The following is a 27,122-nucleotide window of genomic DNA, read 5'->3' as shown; positions in this document are numbered from 1 at the left end:
TTTAAAAAAATTTGCTTGTTAAATGCAAAATCCATCAGCCATTTAATTACTGAGACTGCAACAGACATCATAGGGCCCATGGGAGAAGGCAAATTCTCACATATTGCAAAGCTTGTTGCAGCCTTAAAAATTATCAGCATCATTTTCCCCATTCTGTCTCACCCTATCCCATTCCCCCCAAAGCTGTTATAATTTGAATTTTTTTTAATGTAAAGATGCATTTAAAGTCACATTTATTTTGACCTTAAATTGGCTTTTTTCCCCACAGTCCATTGAACATATTTCACAATAGATCTAGAAAGGCAAAAAGGTCAGTATAGAACGACTGGATGTGGCAGTAGTTCTATATGTGGGGCACTTCAAAGTATCACATAATTGTCACTGCAGTAAGATTTGTTTGTGTTCAAATGATCATTTTTTGCTAACACTCTATTGAAGAGCTTCTAAATTCTTTTCAACCTGAACTAAAACAATTGCCATAGTTAATTGTCACACACTTTGCCTAAAATTAGAAAAAACGATTGCAAGCATGTTTCTTCTCAATTTTTTTATCAAGATTTAAAGAAAAGAAAGGAGCATCGTTATAAAAATTACAATGACTGAAACTGTTTCCCAAACAGAACAATATATGCCTACCTAGTTTCCCTGAAAATAAGACCCTGTCTTATATTTTTTTGAACCCTGATATAAGCACTTGGCAGAATAGAATAGAATAGAATAGAATAGAATAGAATAGAATAGAATAGAATAGAATAGAATAGAATAGAATTTTTAATTGGCCAAGTGTGATTGGACACACAAGGAATTTGTCTTAGTGCATATGCCCTCAGTGTACATAAAAGAAAAGATATGTTCGTCAAGAATCATAAGGTACAACACTTAATGATAGCCATAGGGTACAAATCAGCAATCAGGAAACAATATCAATATAAATCATAAGGATACAAGCAACAAAGTTACAGTCATATCGTCATAAGTGGAAGGAGATGGGTGATTGGGACGATGAGAAGATTAATAGTAGTGCAGATTTAGTAAATAATTTGACAGTGCTGAGGGAATTATTTGTTTAGCAGAGTGATGGCATTCAGAAAAAAACTGTTCTTGTGTCTAGTTGTTCTGGGGTGCAGTGCTCTAAAGTGTTGTTTTGAGGGTAGGAGTTGAAACAGTTTATGTCCAGGATTAGCCATGTTAACTGTGGCTGACAGGAAGTGAAGCCAAAGCATCTGGGTGGGAGCAATTTGTTTCTGCTGGACATGTAAATCTTGCAAATCCAAAATGCTTACTTCTAGATCTGTTAACAGTATCATAAGTGGAAAAGTTTTGATGAAATGTCAGAATCTGTTGCCAATGGCTTACCTGTATTAAAATGATTTCCGTTGAATTGATTCCAGTCTATATGCTGGGCTTATGTAGAAATGGGAAAGCACTGTGAGATGTTGAGGTGCACTGAGCACAGATAGTAGGGTGTTCTGTTTCCCTTCCCCCAATACTCCCAGCAAAGAGTCCGTCAGAGGCCTTCCTTTTTTCCTTTTATTTACATAGATACATGTCCTGGCCACGTCTACCCACGGGCCTGCCAAGTTTCTGGAGATAACGAGGAAATTATAGATAAGGCCAGAATTACTCACGAATATATTCTTCCCTCCATTAAAACAGTTAGCTCGCGCCAATTCATTACTTTGTCCAAGACAAAAAACCAGGAAGTCCCGCCTCCTATTTATAGTCTCTGCAGATGTCACTGCATGACAATTATGACTTGGCTTTGTCCCAACTCTTCCGCTGCTGCGCACGCCGATCAAGCCTTCGTAATCTTGCGTCCCTCCAAAACTGTTCTTGGGGCGTTGCCAAATCAGAAGAAGGCCCGGGAGAATCAGGCCTTGCCGGCCCCTCCCTTTGAGTGGGTGCCAGGGAGGGAGAGGGCTCAAGAGAAGCAGGGCTTGCCAGGTCTTCTCCCTCATTTTCTGAATCATCCGAGTCCAGGAGTCTGGGTCCAGGAACCTGGGTCACAACATAGGGTCTTTTAGCTGACATCATTTGGAAGGCTTATTATATACTCTATGGGTGTTCAGTGTAAGAACATCTTTCCTCCACTTTGTAAAGGAGAAGTGGCCCTTCTCCATTGACGTGATGTTCTTGTATTTTAGCGTAACTGGTCCTTCATTTTCCCTTTTAGAGATTTACACTAAACAGTCTCTGAACTGCATCTGAAATTCTCTGAAAAACAATCCTTAGTATTAGCATAAAAGGCCATTTCAGGTTCACTTCCTACAGAATAACCTAAGAACTGGGCCTTAGTAGCTGATGGAGATAAAGGAAGTTTTTGCATTATTTGAAAGGTTTAATTGTGAGTTCTTTGGAAGAAGAAATAATTTCCCGAGAAAGTAACCTTAACATGGATCAGCAATTACTGCAGCTATGACAAACCTACTTCCATGATACTTTAGGGAAAAAAGATGATAAGCTGCACAGCATTTCAGCCTACAAGACATATGTCTCTTATTCCATTGTTCACATGAATAGTTCATTTGAATGAACTGTCATTGGTTCTGATAAGATTGCTAAAATGACATCTATACTGAAGCTTCTGGTAGTTTGTAGCTGACACTTGGAATAAATGAAAAAATAGACCATGTAGAACTGCTTTGGTCATCTGTCAAACAAAAAACATATCATCACATTATTTTCTGGATTACCAGGTTCCATAAATAACCATTTTTGTGTTCCTGCTTCAATTAGGAAAAAACAACAACATAGAGGTTCTTTGAGAGGCATTGTGGGGCTGCATTAGACTTTTATTATAAATTATGAAAATCTGTCTTTCAAAGGTGATGTTGAGCCTTTGGTGAGCCTTTGTGTCAAAAGGACAGAATCAACCATATTCAGTAGATTCGACTCTATTGTGGAATATCAACAATCAGTTGATTCCACTCTATTGTGAGGGCCAGTTTACTGTGCTAAATTATCTAAAATGTATGAATTTTCAGATTAGTTCTGTTTTTGTTTTTAAATGATGTCTTCCCAATTATTATTTACCTTTTTTTCCTGTCTCTCTCTGTTTCTCTCTTTTACGGCTATATTTCTCTTTGAATAGAGAAGTATATGGTGATCTATCCATACGCTGCTCGGGATCAAGATGAAATAAACCTGGACAAAGGAGCTACTGTGGAGGTGATCCAGAAAAATCTGGAGGGATGGTGGAAAATCAGGTATATGTCCCATCATGATTAAAAGGTATTAATGGGAAATAGACACTTTAGATCACAAGACCCAAGTTATTCCATTGTTTTTGCAGTTTTCTTCAATGAAGGGATAGGAGAATAACTTTCAAGTACAGGTAGTCCTCGACTTACCTAGTTCATTTAGTGACTGTTCAAAGTTACAATAGCACTAAAAAAAGTGACTTATGATCGTTTTTCACACTTATGCAGCATCCCCACAGTCATGTGATCAAAACTCAGAAGCTTGGCAACGGATTCATATTTAAGATGGTTGCAGTGTTCCAGGATCATGTGATCATCTTTTGCAACCTTCTGACAAGCAAAGTCAATGAGGAATCCAGATTTCACTTAACAACTGCAGAGGTTCACTTAACTGTGGCAAGAAAAATCGTAAAATGGGACAAAATTCACTTTGAAACATTGGGCTTAGTTGTGTTCATAAATTGAGGACTACTTCTATAGAGATAGGAACTTTATAACATTTATTCTGCTTCAGAAAAATACAAAATAATTCTGATTTTAGAAGAAAACTAGTAGGTACTGTAATGTATTACTGTAAGTTTTGGCGGGAGTTTTAGGCGGGAAGTATCTCGCTTCTGATTGGATACAGCCTCTGGCTGAAGTGTATATAAGGAGAGGTTTTTCTCCAGAGTTTCGCTGGGTCACACTATATTAAAGAGCTGTTGTCACTAACCTGGTCTCCTGCCTCGTCAATACCCAAACTTAACATTGGCGACGAAGGTGGGATATTGAGGCAGAGCACCAGAACAGAGCTGAACTCACTACGAGAATCAAACCCAGCAAGGTGACGGCGAATGCAGCGATGACCGGCTACACGCCACCCACTCCGTTTGACCCTGCCCAGGAGACATGGGGAATATATATGACCCGTTTCGAGAGTTTCCTGGAGGCAAACGAGCTACAGGGAGTCTCCGACAACCGTAAACGGGCTTACTTCATAAGCCACTGTGGGTCCGCAGTCATCGCCGTCGCAGAAGCCCTAGCGGAGCCAACACCGCTACACTCCGTATCGTGGCAGACCCTTCAGACCCTCCTGAAGAATCACTACGCACCAGCCCCGTCCAAATACGTTCGACGGTACGAGTTTGGGGAGCGCAGGCAACAAGAAGGCGAGTCTATCAGCGACTACATGGCAGCCCTGAGACAAGCCTCCAAGCATTGCGAGTACCGCGATCTGGACGAAGAGCTGCTGGAACAACTTATACGGGGGGTCAGAGACATCCGTTTGAGGAGACGGTTGCTAGCCAAGAGCAACCTGACATTGGCAAACGCTCTGGACGAAGCCAGAGCCCATGAGATGTCCAACCATGCAGCAGACACCTTACAAAAGCGACTCACGCCGATGGCAGGCGCAAAGCGCAAGCTACAGAAACAACGGCTCCGGGTGCAGGATTACCAGGGCAACCGCATCCCTGTTCGAGGGACAACGACCGTCGAGGTCAAGTACGGGACATACGAAAAGACCCTGCCCATCACGTTAGTCGAGGGAACCTTGCCAAGCTTGCTGGGGCTAGACTGGTTCCGGGCGTTGGGAATGGGGGTGACTGGCGTCCACCGGACCGGATGCAACCTGCAAAACGCCCTAATGGAGGAATTCGCAGACGTATTCGAGGACCGTTTAGGCAAGTACAAGGGGACCCCTATCTCCTTCAATTTAGACCCCCAAATAGCTCCCATTAGGTTAAAGGCAAGGAGGGTTCCTTTTGCACTCAAACCTAAGATCGACAAAGAGTTAGATAAATTAGTCAGCCAGGGGATACTAGTGCCAGTTGACCATGCCAAATGGGAGACGCCAATCGTCACCCCTATAAAACCAGACGGGTCCATAAGAATTTGCGCTGATTACAAGGCTACCTTGAACAAAGCATTGCAAAAGAGCGCCTACCCAGTTCCAGTAGTGCAACACTTATTGCACTCACTAGGACACGGACAAGTTTTCGCCAAATTAGACTTGGCACAAGCGTACCAACAGCTACCCGTAGATGCTAGCACAGCTGAAGCCCAGACCATTGTAACGCACCGGGGTGCCTTTAAGTGCACCCGGTTACAGTTCGGGGTGAGTGTGGCCCCGGGGCTATTCCAAAATTTGATGGAACGGCTCCTACAAGGGTTACCGGGAGTCGTACCCTATTTCGATGATGTGTTGGTATCAGGGGAAGATTTAAGAGAACTGGGGAAGCGATTAAGGAAAGTTTTAGCCATTTTTAGGTCGGCAGGATTAAAAGTCAAAGCAAGCAAGTGTCAGATAGGGGTCGAATCTGTTGAATTTTTGGGCTATAGAATAGACAAAAAAGGGATTCACCCCACTGAGAGCAAAGTCAAGGCGATAAAGAGAGCCCCAGCACCCAAAAACAAGACAGAACTCCAGGTTTTCCTGGGTCTGGTAAACTTTTACGCCGTGTTTTTAAAAGACAAGGCAACCGTTGCTGAACCGCTGCATAAATTGCTTGGAAAAAACACTGCTTGGTCGTGGGGGAAGTCAGAGAATAGGGCATTTGAGGCAGTAAAAAGTTTGCTATCAAGCGATAGCCTGTTAATACAATACAACAACAGACTGCCGTTAGTATTGGTTTGTGATGCGTCCCCCTATGGAGTAGGAGCGGTACTTAGCCACAGACTCCCAAACGGCACTGAAGCCCCTATAGCGTTCTATTCACGAACAATGTCCCCGGCTGAGAGGAATTACAGCCAGCTAGATAGGGAGGCTCTCGCAATAGTGTCAGGGGTGAAAAAATTTCACGAATACGTTTTTGGGAGAGACTTTGAAATTATCACTGACCACAGACCACTATTGGGATTACTGGCTGGCGACCGCCCAACGCCAGTGGCACTATCGCCCCGGCTGACCAGATGGACTATTTTTCTGGCCGCCTACTCTTACAAACTGCAGCATCGACCTGGAAAAGAGCTGGGGCATGCGGACGCATTGAGCAGATGCCCATTGCCCGGGGAAATCGAGGACCCTACTCCGGGCGCCCCCGTTCTACTAATTGACTCTTGGGACTCTGGCCCAGTCACATCGCAGGAAGTGGCTCGGGCCTCCTACCGGGACATTGTTTTAAGAACTGTAATCGGTTGGGTTCAAAGGGGATGGCCCACTGTGCCGGGCGACCGTTTTAGAGAGTTTGTAAAGAAAAGAGGGGAATTGTCTGTGCAAGGGGGGTGCCTGCTCTGGGGGGATAGGGTGGTAGTTCCAGAGAAGCTGAGAAAAAAAGTCCTGGAACTACTGCATGAGGGTCACCCAGGAATTGTAAGGATGAAGGGGCTAGCCAGGAGCTACGTTTGGTGGCCCCTAATGGACAGGGAAATCGGTGACAGGGTTGGCCGATGCCAGGTATGTCAGGAATCAGACCGCTACCACCTCGGCCCCAGTGTTGGAGTGGGAGAAACCCCAAGGCCCTTGGTCCCGCATACACATTGATTTTGCGGCCCTTCCACGGCCAAACATTTCTAATTGTGGTGGATGCATTCTCCAAATGGCTGGAGATCATCTTAATGAAATCCACAACCGCGGAGCTGTCATTGCAGCACTAAAACACCTTTTCGCCACGCACGGGCTACCGGACACCCTCGTGTCCGATAACGCCCACAGTTCACCGCAGCATTATTTGAAGGGTACCTGGCTGAAGAGGGCATCCGACATGCCCTCTCAGCGCCGTTCCACCCTGCGTCGAGCGGCCTTGCTGAACGCGTTTTGTTCGGAGTGCGAAGAAGCGCTATCACGGCGGCCCGGCGATTGGCAGGCACAGATCGACGCATTCCTAACCGTCAACACAGGACCCCTGTGTGGCCACCGCCGCAGCCCAGCCGAGCTATTAATGGGCGGAAGCTACGGTGCCCGCTAGACCGGCTACACCCGAACTACGTGCAGGACGGGTTCAAAACAAAACCAGATAGAATCCGGGAATTAAACATAGGAGACTCAGTGTGGGCACATAATTACAGCGACGGCCCAAGCTGGAAGAGGGGAATAGTCATAGACAAAACGGGCCCCAAATCTTATCTAGTGGAAATAGACGATGGCAGAGTTTGGAGGTGCCACATAGATCAATTAAGAAACAGATTGAGCGATAAGGCAGAATTAGGCGAGACCAGCCCTGACTATGATTTAATTAACCCCACAGCTGACTGGAGCAGAGAACAAACAGAAAGCGTAGAACCAAACAGAGACTTATCTGAGTCAGGCGAGGTCCAGCAACACCTCAGGTCCCTCTAGAGGACAGCAGGTCCGAGCCGGCAATAATCCAGGGCGGATGGCGGGAGGAGGAGCTCAGAGGAACGAAAAGCCCCTCCGGCAAGCTCGACTCAACTCCAGAAAGTGAACTGCGCAGGTCCGGGAGAGTCAGGAGACGCCCCACGTACCTGCGGGACTACGTAGAGAAGTAATATGCAAATATTGGCAAAGTGCCTTCTGGGAGGGGAGGAGTGTAATGTATTACTGTAAGTTTTGGCGGGAGTTTTAGGCGGGAAGTATCTCGCTTCTGATTGGATACAGCCTCTGGCTGAAGTGTATATAAGGAGAGGTTTTTCTCCAGAGTTTCGCTGGGTCACACTATATTAAAGAGCTGTTGTCACTAACCTGGTCTCCTGCCTCGTCAATACCCAAACTTAACAGGTACACAATTTATATCCTGCTCAGCTTAATATAAATTCTAGAACCATATCCCCTAAACTCAAAAAGACTATATATTTTGCTTTTTAAAAAATAAGAAGAAAAATCACCAGGAAAAATCCTCTCACACATGTTAAGGTTGTATTTTGTGATTACATTTAATTACATCCTCCCCCTAAAAAAAAAAATCAGTATTTGTGATGAAATCTTCAACATAGACTTCCAGAATGTGTTACTGGATGAACCTTCGTCTAAGTCTTGTTATTACAAAAGCCTTGTGAATGTTGATAATTAGCACCAATTAATCAGTTTGATAATATCTGTTCTAATCATGTTAGTTACTCTGCTTGATGCTGGGCTATCTTGCAAAGGAATGCAAAAGAGAACAGATTCCCATGTGCTGGGAAAGTTTGCTATGCTCATCGGTTCACTTCTGAAGATTATCCCAACATTGCACATTACAAATTCTTTTGTGCTTTTGTCTTCACAACAGTCTTGGGCTCCTTTATGTGAAACAGTGGGTAAAAATTAAGCTGGTTTACAAATAGAGATGTTTACTTATTGTTAAGAAGTTGCAAGTTACCCAGTATTTGGGGAAAGCACGTGCCAGATATCTCCAAGCAAAATAATAATTTTTAAAAAGGTTAACATTCTGATTCAGTTTATCATCTGAAAACTGAATCTGGAACTCTGGTTTTGCTTTCGGGCATTGCTGTGGACGAGATTGCCTGGGCTGGGAATTTGTTGACCATAGTAAAACAATTAGACAAGAGGAATGGTTAGATTTTGGAGACTCCGTTCTATCCCATATAATGAATGTACATTATATTTGCAGAGCTGAAAAGGTAGAAGACCTGACACATATATTATTCAATTGCTGCCTGTATAAGGGGAAAGAGATACGTAGCTTAATCCATACATTAAATGTATGGCCCAGTGGGAGGCCCATATTAAAATGACATATTTCATGTTTGGCCAGAATTTGAAAACGACATTTAATACAGCACAGTTTCTGACTAAAATGGTCTGACTGAGATCGCATATGTGGGCCTCATTGGGGTAGATTGCAGGGGTATCACAGAAATATAATTTTATGTCATTTTATTCTATTTTACATATTATGTATTAAATTATTGTATTTTATCCTATAACTATTGTATTTTGTAGGGACGCGGTGGCTTATTGAATAAGATGCTGAGCTTGTCGATCGAAAGGTCGGCAGCTCAGCGGTTCGAATCCCTAGTGCTGCATAACGGGGTGAACTTCCGTTACTTGTCCCAGTTTCTGCCAACCTAGCAGTTTGAAAGCACATAAAAAATAGGGACCACCTTTGGTGGGAAAGTAACAGTGTTCCATGCGCCTTTGGCATTGAATCATGCCAGCAACATGACCATGGAGACATCTTCTGACAGCGCTGGCTCTTCAGCTTTGAAATAGAGATGAGCACCGCCCCCTAGAGTCAGAAATGACTAGCATGTGTGCGCGAAGGGGAACCTTTACCTTTATTGTATTTTACCCTACTCTTATTTTAAATTGTTTGTATAGGATTTTATTGGTAATACATGTTTGAACCTTGTAGTTTGATACGGCGTATAGGCTAATCAATAAAGCTAATCTAATTGGATAAGAGATCAGATTATTTCCATTTCTTTAGATATCAGGGTCAGGAGGGCTGGGCCCCAGCATCTTACCTGAAAAGAGGGAGCGGAGACCTACTTACATCAAAACTGGGGTCTGCAGCTTCAGCCCATTCACATGCCTTGGATATGGATGGACTTTCTCGGCAGCAGAACTCCCCAGGTCGAGACAAGGATGGAGTGAGTAATCAAAGAGATGGAAGATATGATGGCCGCCCATTGCCCAATGTGGACTTTCAACGAAGTAAGTTGGGAACAATGAAGAAAGTGTTTAATGCTTTTTGAAGTAAATTGGTCAATCAGGTAACAGGAAGAAATCTTCACGATTCTAGAGTTGGGTTATCCATTTTTCTTTGAACTGAATATTGCATTTTGCTTTTGACTGGCATGCAGGGGTTCTTGCAGTCCAATGGTAATTAAGTCAGAACAAATAGTAAATTTGAACTAATTTTAAATTTACACCAATTTAAATGGTATTGGATGAGTTAATCCAGTTACACCCAAAGCTTTCAATAAATTTTCCATCCTGGCATGATTTTCTTGATGGGATAAAGTTAAGGTTAGTGTACATTTTAAGAATCTTTATATTGGAACTGACATATTGAGAATATAGAGAAGATATTTTATTGATAATTCAAAGTGGTAAACGTACCTAATCCTTCCTCCCAGTGGTGAAATGTAAAATTTGTTACTACCGGTTTTGAGGGTGTGGCTTGGGGGGGGGTAATGTGACTGGGTGGGTGTGGCCAATTTTTTTTTTTACTTTTAAAAGCATTTTTTCTACAACCTCTTTGGCCGAGGCTTTTGTTTTCTTTTAAAAGCATTTTTTTTGCCTTTAAAAGAAAAAAAAGCCTCTGGCAATCAGGCAACTCAGCTGGGATTGTCAGAGCCTTTTAAAAGCATTTTTTCTACAACCTCTTCCGCCGAAGAGGTTGTAGAAAAAATGCTTTTAAAAGCTCTGATGATCCCAGATAAGCCGCGCAATCATCAGAGGCTTTATTTTTTTTTACTTTTAAAAGCATTTTTTCTACAACCTCTTTGGCCGAGGCTTTTGTTTTCTTTTAAAAGCATTTTTTTTGCCTTTAAAAGAAAAAAAAGCCTCTGGCAATCAGGCAACTCAGCTGGGATTGTCAGAGCCTTTTAAAAGCATTTTTTCTACAACCTCTTCCGCCGGAGAGGTTGTAGAAAAATCTTTCACTCTGATGATCCCAGATAAGTTACAATCATCAGAGGCTTTATTTTTTTTTACTTTTAAAAGCATTTTTTTGGCCGAAGAAAAAATACTTTTAAAAGTAAAAAAACAAAACCTCTGATGATCGCATGGCTCAGCTGGGCATGGGGGGGGCCCAGGGATTTTTGCTACCAGTTCTCCAAACCACCCACCGCCATTGCTACCAGATCAGGCAATCCGGTCCAAACTGGCAGCATTTCACCTCTGCTTCCTGCTCCTGTTTTCCTCCACAACAATAATCCTGTGAGATTGGTTGTGCTGAGAGAAAATGAGTGGCCCAAAGTTACTATTTACTGTTCTTTGTTCTTTTATTTTTCCTTACAGCTTTTATTTTGCTAATTTTTTTTAAATAAAAATTATTAAAACGAACAAACGAATTTTCCATCCTCTTAAGGTAAAAAATTCATTTAATGATACCGTTTGGCATTATTTTGTGAATTTCATGCAGTCCTGTTGTACGGGTAGCCCTCATGTTACAACAGCAATTTGAACTGGGAACTCCCTTGTTAAACAATGAGGACATAAAGGGCAATGTCATGTGACTGCATTATTTACCAATGGCAATTTCAGCAATCCTGATTACCATTGTTTAAAGAGGGACCTCACGGGTCATTAAGCAAGGACTTCACGTGAACAAGAGTTTTGACTTCTTGCCCCACTATAGAGTATGAAGGTATTTTATGGTTCTGGACTCCAGTTGTGTCTCTTTAATGCTAAATCCTCACCCTTCCCAAATTTTTGTTCCTCTGTTGGAGAATTGGTTGGGACATAGGTAATAAATCTGTGCTTTACCTGGGATGGCTGAATGTTAGCTCTACGAGCAGTGGTGGGCTGCTGCCGGTTGTAACAGCCGGTTCTCTCAGCACCGAAAATGTGAGCACGCGCCTTCTGCGCATGTGTACGGCTTCAAAAACACGGTGATATAGGACGAAATAGTGCCAAGGCGGGGAGATGGCCCACCTGTGTGTCGCAACTACCAGTTTGCCCAAACCAGTCCAAACCCGCTGGAGCCCACCTCTGTCTGCGAGGTAGACCAGTCTAAGAAACGAATGCGATGGCATATACCTTAGGACTATTTTGATTGCAACTGTATCTTGCAAATCTAACTGTGTTGTGCCCCCTGCCCCCCTGCTTCCTTCACGTGAACAAGGGAGGGGCTCATTCTTTTCTTGGCTGAGGCTCAAGCCCTGCTTCTCTGACCATTGCCTTGGTAGTAGCTTTTCCTTCTCTCCTAAAAGCCCTTTCCCTCAAACATTTGTAATGGATGTCTGGATATTACATGTTCCCATCAAGGGACACAAGCATTCCATTGTTCCTAAGTTATCTATGAAGGAAAACCTCATCTGCTTGCTTGATTTCTCCCTTCCTTATCCCCTTTCCCACCCTGACGCTGTGGAACTCAGTGGAGTGCTTAGGGCAACAGATCCAAGATCTACTAAAACCTTGATTAGATGAGTCATCATTGAGATAGAAAGGGATCAAGAAGGCTGCCAGGGTGCTGCTCATGGGGAAAAGCAAATAGAAAAGCTATAGAGATGTACTTTCTCAGATTAGAATACAGAAAGTCCACGACGTACAACAGTTCATTTAGTAACCGTTCGAAGTTACAACGGAACTGAAAAAAATGACTTATAAACTATTTTTCACACTTGCAACCTCATGGATGTGGTTTTGATCACGGATGTGATCAAAATTCAGACACTTGGCAACTGGGCCACACGTATGACAGGTGCAGTGTCCTGGGGGTCATGTGATACTTTTTGTGGCCTTCTGATAAGCAAAGTCCATGGGATAGCCAGATTCACTTAACAACCATCATGCTAACTTAATAACTGCAGTGATTCACTTAACAACTGGGGCAAGGAAGGTTGTAAAATGGAGCAAAACTCATTTAACAAATGTTTCGCTTAGCAACAGAAATTTTGCAGTCAATTGCAGCTGTAAATTGAGGATTATCTGTAATGGGGTGTTGTTCACAAATGTTTTCTGAAACACATGCTGATAACTTTGAAGCACATTTAATTACTTGTTTTGACAGAGTCACCAAAGATGAGGCAAAGACCCCCTCCTCGTCGAGATCTCACAATAGTAAGTGTTGCTTCCCGATGCATTTAAGCAGCCCGATAACAACTAATCAGATGGAATGAAGGACATTGGGAAGATTAAAGAGATACAAGCCTTGCTGCCTCTTTTATGTCTGCATAAATCCCCATGTCCAAAGCATTTTTATAGTATGTCAGTTAAGGAGGAAATTGGCATGTCTAACTTGCTTTTTCCCTTTAAAAATATGGGGAGTAAATCAAGTTCAGTGTGGTATGAGCTTTGTTCTCAATTGGGTGGGATGCAATCACTGTTTTTACTTGTGTGACTTGGATAGCTGTCATAGCAAGAAGTCTGTTCCTGGAATTTGTACCTGCAATCAAACTGATAGCATAGGGATTTTTCCAACATTGAATAACTTTACCATATACAATTAATGCAGGTTTTAACTATAAAACCCCAGACCCCACTTTTATTTCTACTTGGATTTGCTTCTAAGTATTACCAAAAAGCTGATTTTCTATAAACACACAACTTTTGATTTCATAGTTGGAATTGACCGAAGGGAACATTTCATCTCTTCTGCAGAGGCTCTGCTGAAAAATGTGTTGTGGGTTTGTCATCGCCTTGGGCTCTCTTGCTATGTGACCCTGCAGATCCTGCAGATGGAGGCTGGAATGCGTAATGTGTAAAGAATTGATTTTTGTGGATGAGAGATGACTGATGCATATTTTTAATATTCTTGCAATAGCCACGGTGTGTCAATCTGCCAAAGCCTCCAGTGCCCCCACAAGTGGAGGAAGAGTATTACACTATTGCTGATTTCCAGACTACCATCCCTGATGGGATCAGTTTCCAGGCAGGACTGAAAGTAGAGGTGAGACTAAGTCTTGTCAGGCCCATCTCCATAATCCTTGGCTTCTTCCACAGAGCTCTCTTTAAAACTCACTCTAAAACAGGGCTGTCAAACTCTCGGCCCACAGACCGGGTGCATCACACACTGTCCATGCCAGAAGTGGGTTTCAGCAGGTTCTAACCAGTTCTGGAGAATGGGTAGCGGAAATTTTGAGTAGTTCAGAGAACCGGTAGTAAAAATTCTGACTGGCCCCACCCCCATCTATTCTCTGCCTCCTGAGTCCCAGCTGATCGAGAGGAAATGGGGATTTTGAAGTAACCTTCCCCTGGATTGGGGAGGGAATGGAGATTTTACAGTATCCTTCCCCTGCCATGCCCACCAAGCCACGTCCACCAAGCCATGCCATGCCCACCAAGCCACACCCACAGAACCAGTAGTAAAAAAATTTGAAACCAACCACTGGTCCATGCCCACGTCCGGTTTAGCGAAGGGGGAAACAGTCCCGATACGTCCCGTGATGCTACTGTGATGACCTGAGTTTGACACCCCTGCTCTAAAAGAAAAGCCTTTTACATAGTATTGTATACTTTAATATAGCATACAATACTAGTATAGCATTGTCAGCTAACCCAGTTCTAATAAGCTATGTGTTGTGCTTTTAATCATAGTTTTCTGATGAAGTTTTTCTTTGTTATAACTGTTCCCATCTCAACTACTTGAGTCAGAAATATATTCCAGGAATCAAGATGCTGCTTTTCTCCACTTAAATTTGATAAGAATAGAAGATGTTTGAACAAATCCAACTGGAAAAGTTTGATCCAACAGGATGATCCAACACTAAGATTCTACTTAAGTCCATGCCCTTATGTGACTTTATAAACAAGAAAGAGGGTTAGCCTCCTTGACTTCAACCAGTAGCTCTGGGGAACAATGCATTACAAGAAAGGCAAATTTTCTGTGTTCCCATTAAATTTTTAACTTGAGGGAGTGGAGACCTTATCTTTATCTGCCATCCGTGCACTATTAAATTATAGGACAATGTCCTCCTATCAATATATCCCTGGTTTTAAATTTCAGAAGTGTATTTCCTATTCTCTAGTATCCAGGCTATGCACATGTATAGATGGCTCAATGCTGCCATCTAGTGACGATTTATTTTCTTGTCGTATCAGAGTTTCTTGTACCATTTATAGAAGTCATCTGGGATCACTTGTTTGGATGCCCTGCCCATGCTTAGATAGGTAATCATTCAGGAAAACCGCTCATTTCATGATCAATAACATAAATCATCTGGAAATGCTTGGTTCTCTCTTGGGCTTGCGTCGTAAGAACTTTGGTCATGCCCTATATTGTGCAAAAGCTAAATATGCTCCTCTGAACCTTCAGATGTCCAGATGGATTCAGTGGCAATCACTCTATCAAGCAGAATTTAAACGTGAACAAAAGAAAGTTGCAAATTTTATCAGTTACTTTTTTAGTTGACAAATGCTAACAATCGTGTCTTTGTTAAATATTATTTAAATATTATTTATGCTGTAGAAAACAAAATAGCACCAAACTGAGAATCTAATCTTTTATAATCTTGCCTCCAGAAGTTGTGAATGCTCCAACACTGGAAGTTTTTAAGAAGCTGTTGAATAACCATTTGTCTGAAATGGCGTAGGGTTTCCTGCCTAAGCAGGGGGTTGGACTAGAAGACCTCCAAGGTCCCTTCCAACTCTGTTATTCTATTCTATTCTATTCTATTCTATTCTATTCTATTCTATTCTATTCTATTCTATTCTATTCTATTCTATTCTATTCTATTCTCTTAGGTCAGTGTTGTAGAGTCAATTAAATAGAAAGCCATCTCTGTTTATAATGTGAATTTTTGGTTGTTGTTTGATTGCGAAGTTGCTAAGACTCTTTGCAACTGCATGGACGATAGTACGCCAGGCCCCCTGTCATCCACAATCTCCGACTCTGCCCAAACTTTTGCCCACTGCTTCAAAGACACCATATAACCATCTCCTCCTCTGCCATCCCTTTCTCTTTTTGCCTTCAATCTTTCCCAACATCACGATCTTTTCCAGTGAGTCCTCTCTTCTTGTTTGATGGCCAAAGTATTCGAGCTTCAGCTTCACTATCTGTCTTTCCAAAGGACAGTCATCGTTGATTTCCTTTAGGGTCAACTGATTTGGTCATACTATATACATATATTTATTTTCAGCACACAGACTCATCACTGTAAACGATCTTGATAGTAGTTTTTCTGTGATGAATCTGTAGGCTAAAAATAGATGGCTGTTATGTGAAATATGAAGGTGAAAAAAAAGACCAGTTAAATTTTAATGCTAAACTTAATCTTACAAATTTTAGGTAATGCGGTTGTTATAAAGTTCTAAAGAATAGTGGCTTTATTTCCTTCTCCAGGTAATTGAGAAGAACCTAAGTGGTTGGTGGTATATTCAAATTGAGGAGAAGGAAGGCTGGGCACCGGCTACTTTTATTGACAAATACAAGAAAACTAGCAATGCCTGTAGACCTAATTTCTTGGCACCGTTACCAAATGAGATGGCACAGCTACGGCTTGGTGACAGCACAGCAGAGAACAGCTCTAATGGAGACCCTGCTGGGCCATCTCGACCTCTGCCTGAAGCACCCCCTAATGGTATTGAATATGGTATCAAATGGAAAGGAAAGGAGATGTCCCAGGATGCTTTGCCGGAGAACAGTGATGCCTCTTTGTGTGTTGGGTATGAAGAAATAGGTGATCGAGATATGGAAGAGAAACCGAGTCTTCCTCCAAGGAAGGAATCCATAATTAAATCAGAAGAGGAATTACTGGAAAGACAAAGATTGGAGCAGCGGCCTCCTCCAAAACCTCCTGGCATGATTTTGCCTGCAATTCCCCCAAAGCAGATCGTGCCTCCAAGGGACAACAAGAAGCCAGAGCTGAAAACAGAGAAGGGCAAATTGTTCCAGTTGAAAAACGAAATGGGTCTTGAGTGTGGACATAAGGTTTCTCCAAAAGAAATAAAGAAGCCCAACCTCCGTCCCACAGTCAAGCCAATGAAACCAAAGATGGAGCCCCCAGAGGATAAGCCTGAAGCAGCTACCCAAAACCTTTTCCTGAAATCAAAACCTCAGATCAGACCGAAGCCAGCACCTGCTCCTAGGACAGATCCTCCTCAGTCAGAGAACAAATTAGATCTTTGCAACCTGAGGAGCAAACTCAAGCCTGCAAAGGCTCAAGAGAAGCTGTCAGAGCAGGATCCTGTGGTCAATGAGAGTGCCTTCAGTAACAGTGGACTTCCAGTAGAATCTTCTGTCAAATCTCAGGAAAAGCCCAACATGGAGATTAGACCTCCCTCTAGACCTGACAGCCAAATCTTTAAGGAAGTTCCTTTCCCCAAGGTTCCTGTGGGCTCATCAAAGCCAGGTGAAAATGAACCCAAGAGCAGCTTTCCTGTACCTAGGGAACCCCCTCAACGTCCAGTAGTACCTCCCAGAAGGCCTCCACCTCCTAAGAAATCAAGTGCGCCAGCACCCTCAGCTTCATTGGCCCCCCCTGTCCCACAGAAGGAAGTGCCTGAAGTTCGAGCTGTCCCAGTGTCTAGTAGGCCAATATTGGTTCCACCAAAAGCCAAAGCCTTCCTGCCCTGTCCTGGCCAAGAGGAAACCAAAACAAAAAGCAGCTCAGGCCAAAAGTCATTGCCCAAGCCTGTGGAGAAGGAAAGATTATCCATTCCAATTACCAACCTGGATGTCTCAAAAGAAGCCCTCTATGTGGCTGTGGCAGATTTTGAAGGAGATGAAGAAACTAGCAGTTTTAAAGAAGGGACTGTTTTTGAAGTCCGTGAGAAGAATAGCAGTGGCTGGTGGTTTTGCAAAGTCCTCACAGCAGGGCCATGTTGGGAAGGCTGGATTCCTTCCAATTATCTCCGAAAAAAGCCATAGCCCTGTTGTTGCTTTTGCATTATAGCAGCTCAACAAACCCCATTTTAGTACTGCAATATTTAATTAGCTTATTTATAGTTCTTCATAAGGCCAACTCTATTAGAAACAACAAAAAGCAAAGTATCTGGGATAACAAACATTCCAATTTGGGTATGTTTCCAAAATGAATTGCAAGAGGAAACATGCCATTATGTAGTATTATACCTAGGTTACTCTTCCTTCTGTAGGTAATTCATTTCTTGAACAATTTTCACAGAAAAAAGGAAAGCAAGAAGAAGAGCCATTTTTCTATTTCAGCATCATGTGCCATTTAACGTCACTAAATATAATCATGGGCTAAGAAGCTTCATGGCAAGGAAAATATATAAGTAATACGATTCCATAATAGGTACTTAGGTGCAAAGAGCTATCCCAGTTGTTGTTGTTCATTATTTTAGTCTTCTGTCTCTGTATTTTCTTCTGATATGAACAATGCATCTGCCATAGCTCCCCTTTATATGACAGCTAGTGTTTTTATGTAAGCACCATATTTGAAGATTTGTTAATGAAGTTCAATGTATTCTCTGCAATGCAGATCTATGTCTCACTTGGATTTTTCAGTATCTTAATCTCATTTCAGTAAATGTCGAGGGCATGGCGTACAGGTTATCCATGTCCATACGGTTGGTGCTGCATCTTTGAGACTTGCTCTACCAATCTTTTATCTACATCTGCAAATAAGTCTTCTGACCTTTCTAGATTTTGGCTCATCTTTTCTAAATCTAGAAGGTAACAGAATGAGAACCCTCTAGGCTCAGGCTCAGTCTTTCTAGGAAAGTCTTTAACGTTAAAGTTGGACTAAAGGAAATTTACAAAGAATTTACCTCAGCCTGTTATCTCTTCCTCATATATTTTACTGTGAGAGCTTTTTCAAAAAGCTTGGTTTCCTACTTTTGTGTTTCTTTAGAATGTAAATTAAATTGGCAATGTCTTTTGAAACATGCAGTCAGGCTAAAAGAACAGCACACTTTTAAGAGCTATGTGAATTATTTGAATTATCTTAGGCAAAGGCCTGTTTAAATCCTGGTCAACTAGTGACAGATTATGGCAATTTTAGTGACGTGAACTGAATCTAGAAATGTCAAGAACCATTTAATAAGACCAGTAGTGGGTTCCAAATCCTGGCGCTTCCAGTTCACTATTGGGAGCGTGTGGCATTTCTGCACATGCGCAGAAAGTTCTGCGCATGCGCAGAGCATTTTTTATGATGTCTGAGGGCATGGGCAGAGCCTCCTACTGCCGCCGCTACCGGTTTGCCCAAATCAGGGCAAACCGGTAGCAACCCACCATCGAATAAGACGTAATTTGAAGCTACAGATAAGAGGCAAAAGATTCATAAATATGAAAAATAACTGTATGGAACTCGTTCTTCTAAAATATGCAGAGGCCACCTTTTTTCCTACTCATTTCTGTATACTTAAATGGACAAGCATGATTAAAAGAAATATGTTGTTGCCTTTCTTTTTTATTTCATACAGTAGAAATATGTGAAATAAGAATATGCCAAAAAGTGATAACTTCTCATTTATAGCCATGACAGTTTCTGAACAATTGATGATGCAGAGATTTTAACTACATCATTTTCAATAATTCTCACCTGTTCAATTACTGTGTGGTTTGAGGGTGTAGGTAGAATCTGGCATGCGAAAATTAACCATACAATTTATGTTGAAAAGATTTTACAGGAAAAGAAAAAAAAACTAGTTTTAAAAAGGCAATACAACATTTGTGTAACAGGAATTTGCCCAGTAAGCTCCCATGAGCCGAATCTCACTGATTTTTTGAAATTAAATCAGCTTAAGTCCAGCTCTAAAATTTGCCTGTAAAAATCAGTTCTTGGGGTTTAAGTGGCTGCATTTTTCTCAAAGGCAGGTCAGTCTGACTATTACTTACACAGATTCAGGATATTAATTACAGGGGTATGATTCATCTGTCCATTGATTAGACATGAGATCAAGAGAAGTCATTCTGAGAGAGATCCTGCTGCATAAAAGTAGAAATCTTACTTTTTATTTGTTCTGATTGACTTTGCTCTGATTTTACCATCAGTCTTTTACTACTGTTAAGCAGTGGTTGAACCATTTGCTATTCTGCAACTTTTGTTCAATGTATACCTTAGTTCCCTTCTTGGCACTATTCTGTATGTGTGGTCTAGGGACATTACAATATCCATTACAGAATCTTTGCCTGTATAATTAAATAATTGGTATTAAAATACATGTTTCTTGTTCAGTATTATTTACCCATCTCTAATCCTAGCCCTTTTCCTTTGCCCTGTTCCTAAAAACGAAGACATTCCTCAAGTAGAAAGGACTAAAAACCATTTCTAGTATTTCTTGTTTCTTCCATGTTTCTTTCTTGAAATTTTTTTTTCTCAGAAAACGGACTGAAGGATCAGGTTGGTCTGGGTTAATAAAGCACTCTGATTGAAAGGAAGCCATTGCATTACACATCTGTGCCTCACTTTTTATATTACATGGGATAGAAGCAATTATGAAGACCTGACTTGCTGGGATATGAGAAGTGTTGAGCTAATGTTTGCCTCAATGCTTTCGTTGCCTTATACCAAAAGGTATATCATTCTGAAAAGGATAACCAGATGCCGTAACATGAAACCTGCTGTTTACTTTCCAAGTTCACTGACCACATATCGGTTGGACTAAAGGATATTCTTGTATTCCAGTTTCCTAGCCTTCTAACTGGGATGTTCTTCAATGGCCTTAGGCTCATCCATGTCTTTAAAAGTCTGTTTTAATGTTTAATGTTATATATCAATCTGTATCAATCTGTACGTTAATTGGGTGGGATTTATGGGGAGGGGATTTTTGACAACGGTAGACATAGCCTATGTAAAATTCATGTATACTTCCAGCATTAAAGGCTAGGTGATTGTGTTTTGTGTGTGTGTCTGTTTTTTAAGATAAAAATAAAAAATAGGCTTGACTGGTTTCAAGCAGAACTGATACAATGCCTTCTTTATTATTCTTCCATTTATATTTCCCTGTGTGTGTGTGTGTGTGTGTGTGTGTGTGTGTATGCATCTATGTGTTTGTTGCAATAACAAGGCATAATTAGATAGTTGGGACGTGATACTATTTGTCATGAACATGATTTGCAGAGATTCTAGGGGGCCTGAGGTTATATTTTTAGGGATGAAGTGAGTGTTAAGTTCAAGTGCTTTGTTAAAAAAATTGACAATATGAAATGGCTGCTGTGAAGAAGCCACAAAATTTGAGCCTCCATCCAATTGAGGTTGGGCCCTTCTTTAAATTAACACAGAATAGTGTTAACTAAAAGAACAGTGTGGACACTTCAGATTAAATGGGATGGGAAAGCCGGGTTTTATGCATTTGCAAATGATTCTACAGGTGGTAGTGAATTCGGTTAAACTTTCAATAGGAAGAGCTGACAAACAATTTTGAAGATATAGTAGATGGTTTGGAGAAAGATGAGGCATCATCTGTTCTTTTTTAAAGAGTGAACCGCAAGCGAAAAGACAACCATCTTTTGTAAAACATGCAAACATTTACAGTTTATGCTTCTAGAAGGATGGGTGGGGAAAATTAATCTCACAAGGCAAAAAATCTTAAGAGTTATAATGCTGAAATTGAATAACGCTGGGAGCATTCCCTAAATTTCACCAGAGAATTGTAGAGACAACTCCTAAATTTTGAAGAGTTGTTGAGAAAAGATGAGAAAGACGAACAAGGTAATTCTGATGAAGCACAAGGACAAGGGGCTTTAGGGTGCATGTGCAAAGACTGTGGCAGTGAAAAATAAACTAAAAGATTTGGCAGGAACTAGGCCTCATTGTTTGGGGTGCAAGGGTCAGACTCTTGCCAAACAACTCTTTTAACTCTAGGACACTGTTTCTCAACTTCAGCAACTTTAAATTGTGTAGACTTCAATTCCCAGAATTCCATAAGCAGCATAAATTTCTGAGTTTGAGAAATACTGCACTACAAAGTTCTGAGCAGAGTTCTCACAAGTATTTAACCCATGAAGGTGAATCACAACTACAATGGAGAACTAGAGGTATTTATTACAATACCTTTATTACAATAATTTATTACATTATTTCTTTCCCTACCATTCTACCTGGAACAAATTGATGAACTACATTATAAAAGTCTGAATTAATTATATAGATTGCATGTTGTTCATACCAAGATTAATACTTTCTCATTAATCTACTAGAGTTCCTCAAAAATATCCATTTCAAATAGTGAAAAGATGTTAATAAGTCATAGGCCAAGGGACCTGTCATATAACAGACTGTGAATTGGTTAAAGCATAAGAAGTCTAGAGGAGGCTGAAAGGTTACTCCTTCAAAAAATAAGTGCATTGGAGTATTAAATAGTGGGGCTATTGATCTGTTTTGGTACTGATAGAGATCCTAAATGTTTTGCACACACCCCACTTGTTCTCAGGAGATGCTTACCTTTTTCTTCTTCCAAGGTGAAGAATTTTCTATTCAGCCTAGGGGATAGGTTGTCTTCAATTTTCCTGTACAGTTACCTTTAATTGTTTTAATTTTATTTTTTTTATTGTGCTTACACTGCTATTTATTGCTACAAACCTAGGAGATTTTCTGGAAAGATAGGTTTCAAATCGTGTATACAAAAGAACCAATTACATTTTTTTTTACACAAGACTTGCTTAAGATACAGGGTTCAGGTTAAGCAGATGTTTCCTGCTAGCTGAAATGGTGCTCAGCAGAATTAGCCCATTCATATGTGAAATATGATCTAGGAGGTTGGGTTTTCATTAATCTCCATGCCCATAAATCCCAGATTGCTGAGTATAACCCTTACTTAATAAAATTAGACAACCTGTGATCTCTTGAGGTCATCATTTCAAAAATATTTCCTTAACTCAACAGAAAAACAGAATGACCAAATGCAAAAGAAAAAGAAAAGAAAAAAAAGTGGGAGTTAGTTTTGACTTCTACCTTGACCAGAACTGATTACCCACTGGCAGGTAATTTATTTATTTATTTATTTTATTTTGTCACAACAATATATGTAGGTATCATACAAAAAGATTATATAGTAAATAAACACATATATGGGTAAATATAAGGAGGTATAAGCATATATATAGGAAGAAGAAAATATAGGACAGGAACGGTAGGCACGTTTGTGCGCTTATGCACGCCCCTTATGGTTTTCTTAGGAATGGGGTGAGGTCAATAGTAGAAAGTTTTTGGATAAAACTTTTAGGATTATGGGAAGAGACCACAGAGTCAGGTAAAGTATTCCAAGCACTGATGATTCTGTTACAGAAGTCATATTTTCTGCAATCTAGATTAAAGTGGTTGACATTAAGTTTAAATCTATTAGTTGCTCTAGTATTATTGCAATTAAAGCTGAAGTAGTCTTTAACAGGAAGGACAATAGATGATTCTGTGAGTTAAGCTTAGGTCTTGTCGAAGGCGACGGAGTTCCAAGTTTTCTAAGCCTAGGATTTCAAGTCTGGTGGGATAGGGTATTTTATTGTTTTCAGAGGAATGGAGAACTCTTCTTGTAAAATATTTCTGGACACGTTCAATTGTATTGATGTCAGAGATGTGGTGAGGGTTCCAAACTGGCGAGCTGTATTCTAGAATTGGTCTAGCAAATGTTTTATATGCTCTGGTTAATAGTGTGGTGTTTTTGGAAAAGAAGCTATGCAAAATTAGGTTTACAACTCTTAGAGCTTTTTTTGCTATGTAGTTACAGTGGACTTTGGCACTTAGATCATTTGACATGAAAACTCCAAGGTCTTTGATGGGATGGGGGTTGTCTGTAAGGTAATGTCCATCTAGTATGTATTTAGTTTTTGGGTTCTTTTTTCCTATATGTAAGACTATATGTAATGGGGTGACCAGCCTGCTGGGCCTCTGGAGGATTAGAATAGGACCTGTCTACTGAACCGGGAAGGAAAAAATGAATGCATAGGTATAGAATAGGTGGTACCTGGCTTGACAGTAGTAACTATGAGACAAATCTAGTAAACCACTGCTTAAGTGCTGTACCTGCCAAAAAAAAAAAAAAAACCAATACAATCCTAGGCCGCATCAACAGAGGGCTAACATCAAAAATCACAAAAAGTGATAATGCTGCTTTATACTGAATTAGTGAGGCTGGACTTGGAATATTGGTCACATTGGTACAAAAAAGAGGCTGGGACCCTAGGAAGTGTGCAGAGAACAGCAACAAAGATGATGAGGGGTCGGAAGGCTAAATGTACTTATGATGAATGGTTGAGGGAGCTAGGTATGTCTAGCCCAGGGGTCGGCAACCTTAAACACTCAAAGAGCCATTTGGACCTGTTACCCATAGAAAAGAAAATACTGGGAGCCACAAAACCCTTTTGACATCTAAAATGAAGATAACACTGCATATATCATTTTTTATCTTTATGCTATGTATAAAAAAATGATAGTGTATTGCATTTATAAAATCAATGAACTGCTACAGAGAAAACAAGTTTTTATTTCTCCATGCAACAAAAACATTTTGAACTCCAAAAAAAAAAAAAAAGATAGGTTGAAAAGCTCAATAAATCATGTGCCGGCAGGTGTCGCACATTGGTGGGTTGTGACTCATATTTGAGTGACAGGGAGCTGCAACAGAGGGATGAAAGAGCCACATGTGCAGACCCCTGGTCTAGCCTATGAAAGAGAAGGATTAGGAAGGATATGGTAACTGTCTTCCAGTACTTGACAGCCTGTCACAGAGAAGTGGGTATTGATTTGTTCTCTAAGGCATCAGAGAGCAGGAGAAGAAGTAATGGATGGAAGCTTGTTAAAGAAGAAGCCAATCTAGATGTAAGTAGAAAATTTCTGTCAGGAAGAACAATTAATAAACGGAACAGCTTACTTCCCAGAGTTATGGGTGTCTTATCACTGGAGATCATCAAAAATATACTGGACAACCATTTGATTGGGATGGTGTAAGGTTTCCAGTCTTAAGCAAGGAGTCGAACTAGAACTCTGAGGTCCCTTGACCTATGGTTCTATATTCTTTTGAACCACACCTGAAGTCATAACAAATTTGTCAAATTTTAATCCCATGGGCATCCGGGGTTCTGGATTTTGGATGCATTCTGTAAATTGGTTCATTTGAGGAACCTTGGCTGAAAAAATATTGCCCTATGATGCGCTATTCCACTTAGTTTAAGGTTATAGACACAAGCATTTTACTAAGACTATATAGATGGAATTGATCTGACACAAGAAGGCACTATTAGCAGGTTTGAGAAGAGACCAAACACTGTCAAAAAAAAAAATTGTTATGAAAAAATTTGTTCGGCCCGAATATAACTGCCTCTTAACAGAGGAAGGTAAAAAGTTAATGGATTGGGGAATGGAACGGGAACATTTTTTGTATTTTTGTTGCAAATCCCATTTTGTATCTTTAGTAATTGCAAAAAAGTACAAGAGAAGGAATACCAATATGCTTCTGTGGGTTTCTCAGAATCATTATTTCTTTCTTAAATTTACCCTGGACTTTTTTAGTGACTGTCTATGAGCATTCTAAAGATGGCTGGCAGTGGCTGGCCTTTGCTGGAAACCTGAAGCTGCCCTGCGTGGCTATTTGGTATGATGCAGCAGAAAAGAAATGAATTCTTAGTTTAATAAGTTTTTCTCTCTGGGTGTGAATAAATGGAGCAGGTCAGTGTTACTGACATTCTGGTTCTTGTTTCTGTAAATACAGCAAGCAAGCTAAATCAGCCAGTTCTAGCAGGAAACATGCTCTCACAGCAAGGAAGACAGCTGTAGGAAAGCATTTAAATGAAATAGTCCACTAAGTGCTCTTCCAGGAGTGGTGCTTGCACTGTCATTCCCATTTTGAAGTTGTCATGGTGATAAAGTCAAAGAATTATCATTAAGCATAGTTGCCTATTCTAGGACAGGGGTCAGCAACCTGCGGCTCTGGAGCCACATGTAGCTCTTTCATCCCTCTCTGTGGCTCTGTCACTCAAAATGTGTCACAACCGCCAATGTGCAACACCCACCAGCATGCAACCCCCGATAGGCCAACCATGGATAAATCCAAAAGTAAAGTTTCAGAAGAAAACAGAATGTTGAATTCAACTACATATGCTAGTATGTATTCTTGTGGCCATTCAAGAACTAGTCAGACATAGGAAGGGTTTTGTGGCTCCTGGTGTTTTCTTTTCTGTTGGAAACAGGTCCAAATGGTTGAGTGTTTAAGGTTGCAGACCCCTGGTCTAGGGTTAGTTTACTAGAGAATAATATGAAAGAAAAGAGGGGCCACTATGTATGGAAAATGGAGATTAGAGGACCTTCCATTGCTTTTATCAACTTGGATCTGCCTTAAGCAGTCCTGCTTCAACTGACCACTATGTGGTGCTGTTGCAAGGTTGTGTGCTCCCTATTCTTCATGCTAAATCTTCCATCTCTGAGTAAATCCTAGATAAGCAGTGCAGAGATTTTGCTTAGCTAGGAGCTGTGTGGCTGCTTGTAATGGCTATATCTAGAAATCCAGACTTCAAACATGCCAAAGGCATGAAACTGCTGATTTTATCAAGGCAGCTAGAGAGGTCCAAAAGGTACTTCTGGAAATACCTGCTTCAGCTGCCATTCTTAATTTTTCTGATCAAAAAGATTTCTCCTATTTATATTCATACCTGGGCACAAGCACACATTCAGATGATTCCAGTTCTGCTGTATCTTGAGGAGAAGCTAGTAAACAAAACTATAAAAGATCAAGATTTCCCCCGGCCCCACTCCCCTCATGAATTATGGAGACTTGATTGAAATAATACTACCTTTTCTTTTTTCTTTTATATTGAAAGATAATGTGATGTGCTAATTTGACAAGGACAATAATAATAGTTTTCTGTTCCAAATTTTTCATGCACTGTACAGTGAAATCAAATCAAAATTAAAGAAGAGACTAAGAACCCAATATAGTAAAAAGGCTTTTAAGGTTTTCTGGTCCTTCCAGTTTGATACTGGTAGTGGGTTGATTCCATCTCATTGAACAGAAGTAATTTTCAGAACCAATCTAAGGTACATCTTAGCACAGTGTTGGCAAACATTTTCGGTACCAAGCTATGGGCCGGGATAGCTCAGGCAATAGAGAAGCCTGTTATTAAAACACAGAGCCTGCAATTACTGCAGGTTCGAGCCCGGCCCAAGGTTGACTCAGCCTTCCACCCTTTATAAGGTAGGTAAAATGAGGACCCAGATTGTTGGGGGGGCAATAAGTTGATTTTGTAAAAAAATATACAAATAGAATGAGACTATTGCCTTATACATTGTAAGCCGCCCTGAGTCTTCGGAGAAGGGCGGGGTATAAATGTAAACAAAACAAAAAACAAAAAACAGGAGCACGTGCGCGCATGCGGGGGAGCACCGGAAACTGGAAGAGCCGATACCTTAAAAAGGTGGTGGATTCTCCTTCACTAACTGGTACAATATGCTTTAATTTGGATTCCAGCATTGAGTAGGGATTGAATTTGATGCATGCCTCTGCATGATCATAATTTTATTGCCATTTACCCTCACTCTAATATG

At 40.9% G+C, this 27,122-nt stretch overlaps 1 protein-coding gene across 2 annotated transcripts in view; it reads left to right on the top strand.

The window, feature by feature from the left end:
- The window catches only part of SH3PXD2B (SH3 and PX domains 2B), a 114,217-nt gene extending 93,730 nt beyond the window's left edge, over window positions 1-20,487 (top strand). For both annotated transcript variants that reach the window (XM_058171305.1, XM_058171304.1), the window contains 5 exons: window positions 3,092-3,206; window positions 9,506-9,732; window positions 12,758-12,807; window positions 13,511-13,636; window positions 16,028-20,487. In XM_058171305.1, the coding sequence (XP_058027288.1) occupies window positions 3,092-3,206; window positions 9,506-9,732; window positions 12,758-12,807; window positions 13,511-13,636; window positions 16,028-17,554 (2,045 nt within the window). In that variant the 3' untranslated portion in view covers window positions 17,555-20,487. The remainder of the gene's footprint in view (window positions 1-3,091; window positions 3,207-9,505; window positions 9,733-12,757; window positions 12,808-13,510; window positions 13,637-16,027) is intronic.
- The last annotated feature ends 6,635 nt before the right edge of the window (window positions 20,488-27,122 follow it).

The sequence above is a fragment of the Ahaetulla prasina genome, chromosome 2 (genome assembly GCF_028640845.1).
Source record: "Ahaetulla prasina isolate Xishuangbanna chromosome 2, ASM2864084v1, whole genome shotgun sequence".
Lineage (NCBI taxonomy): Eukaryota > Metazoa > Chordata > Lepidosauria > Squamata > Colubridae > Ahaetulla > Ahaetulla prasina.
Note: the sequence above shows the minus strand (reverse complement) of the source record. Positions and strands in the feature narration are given on the sequence as shown.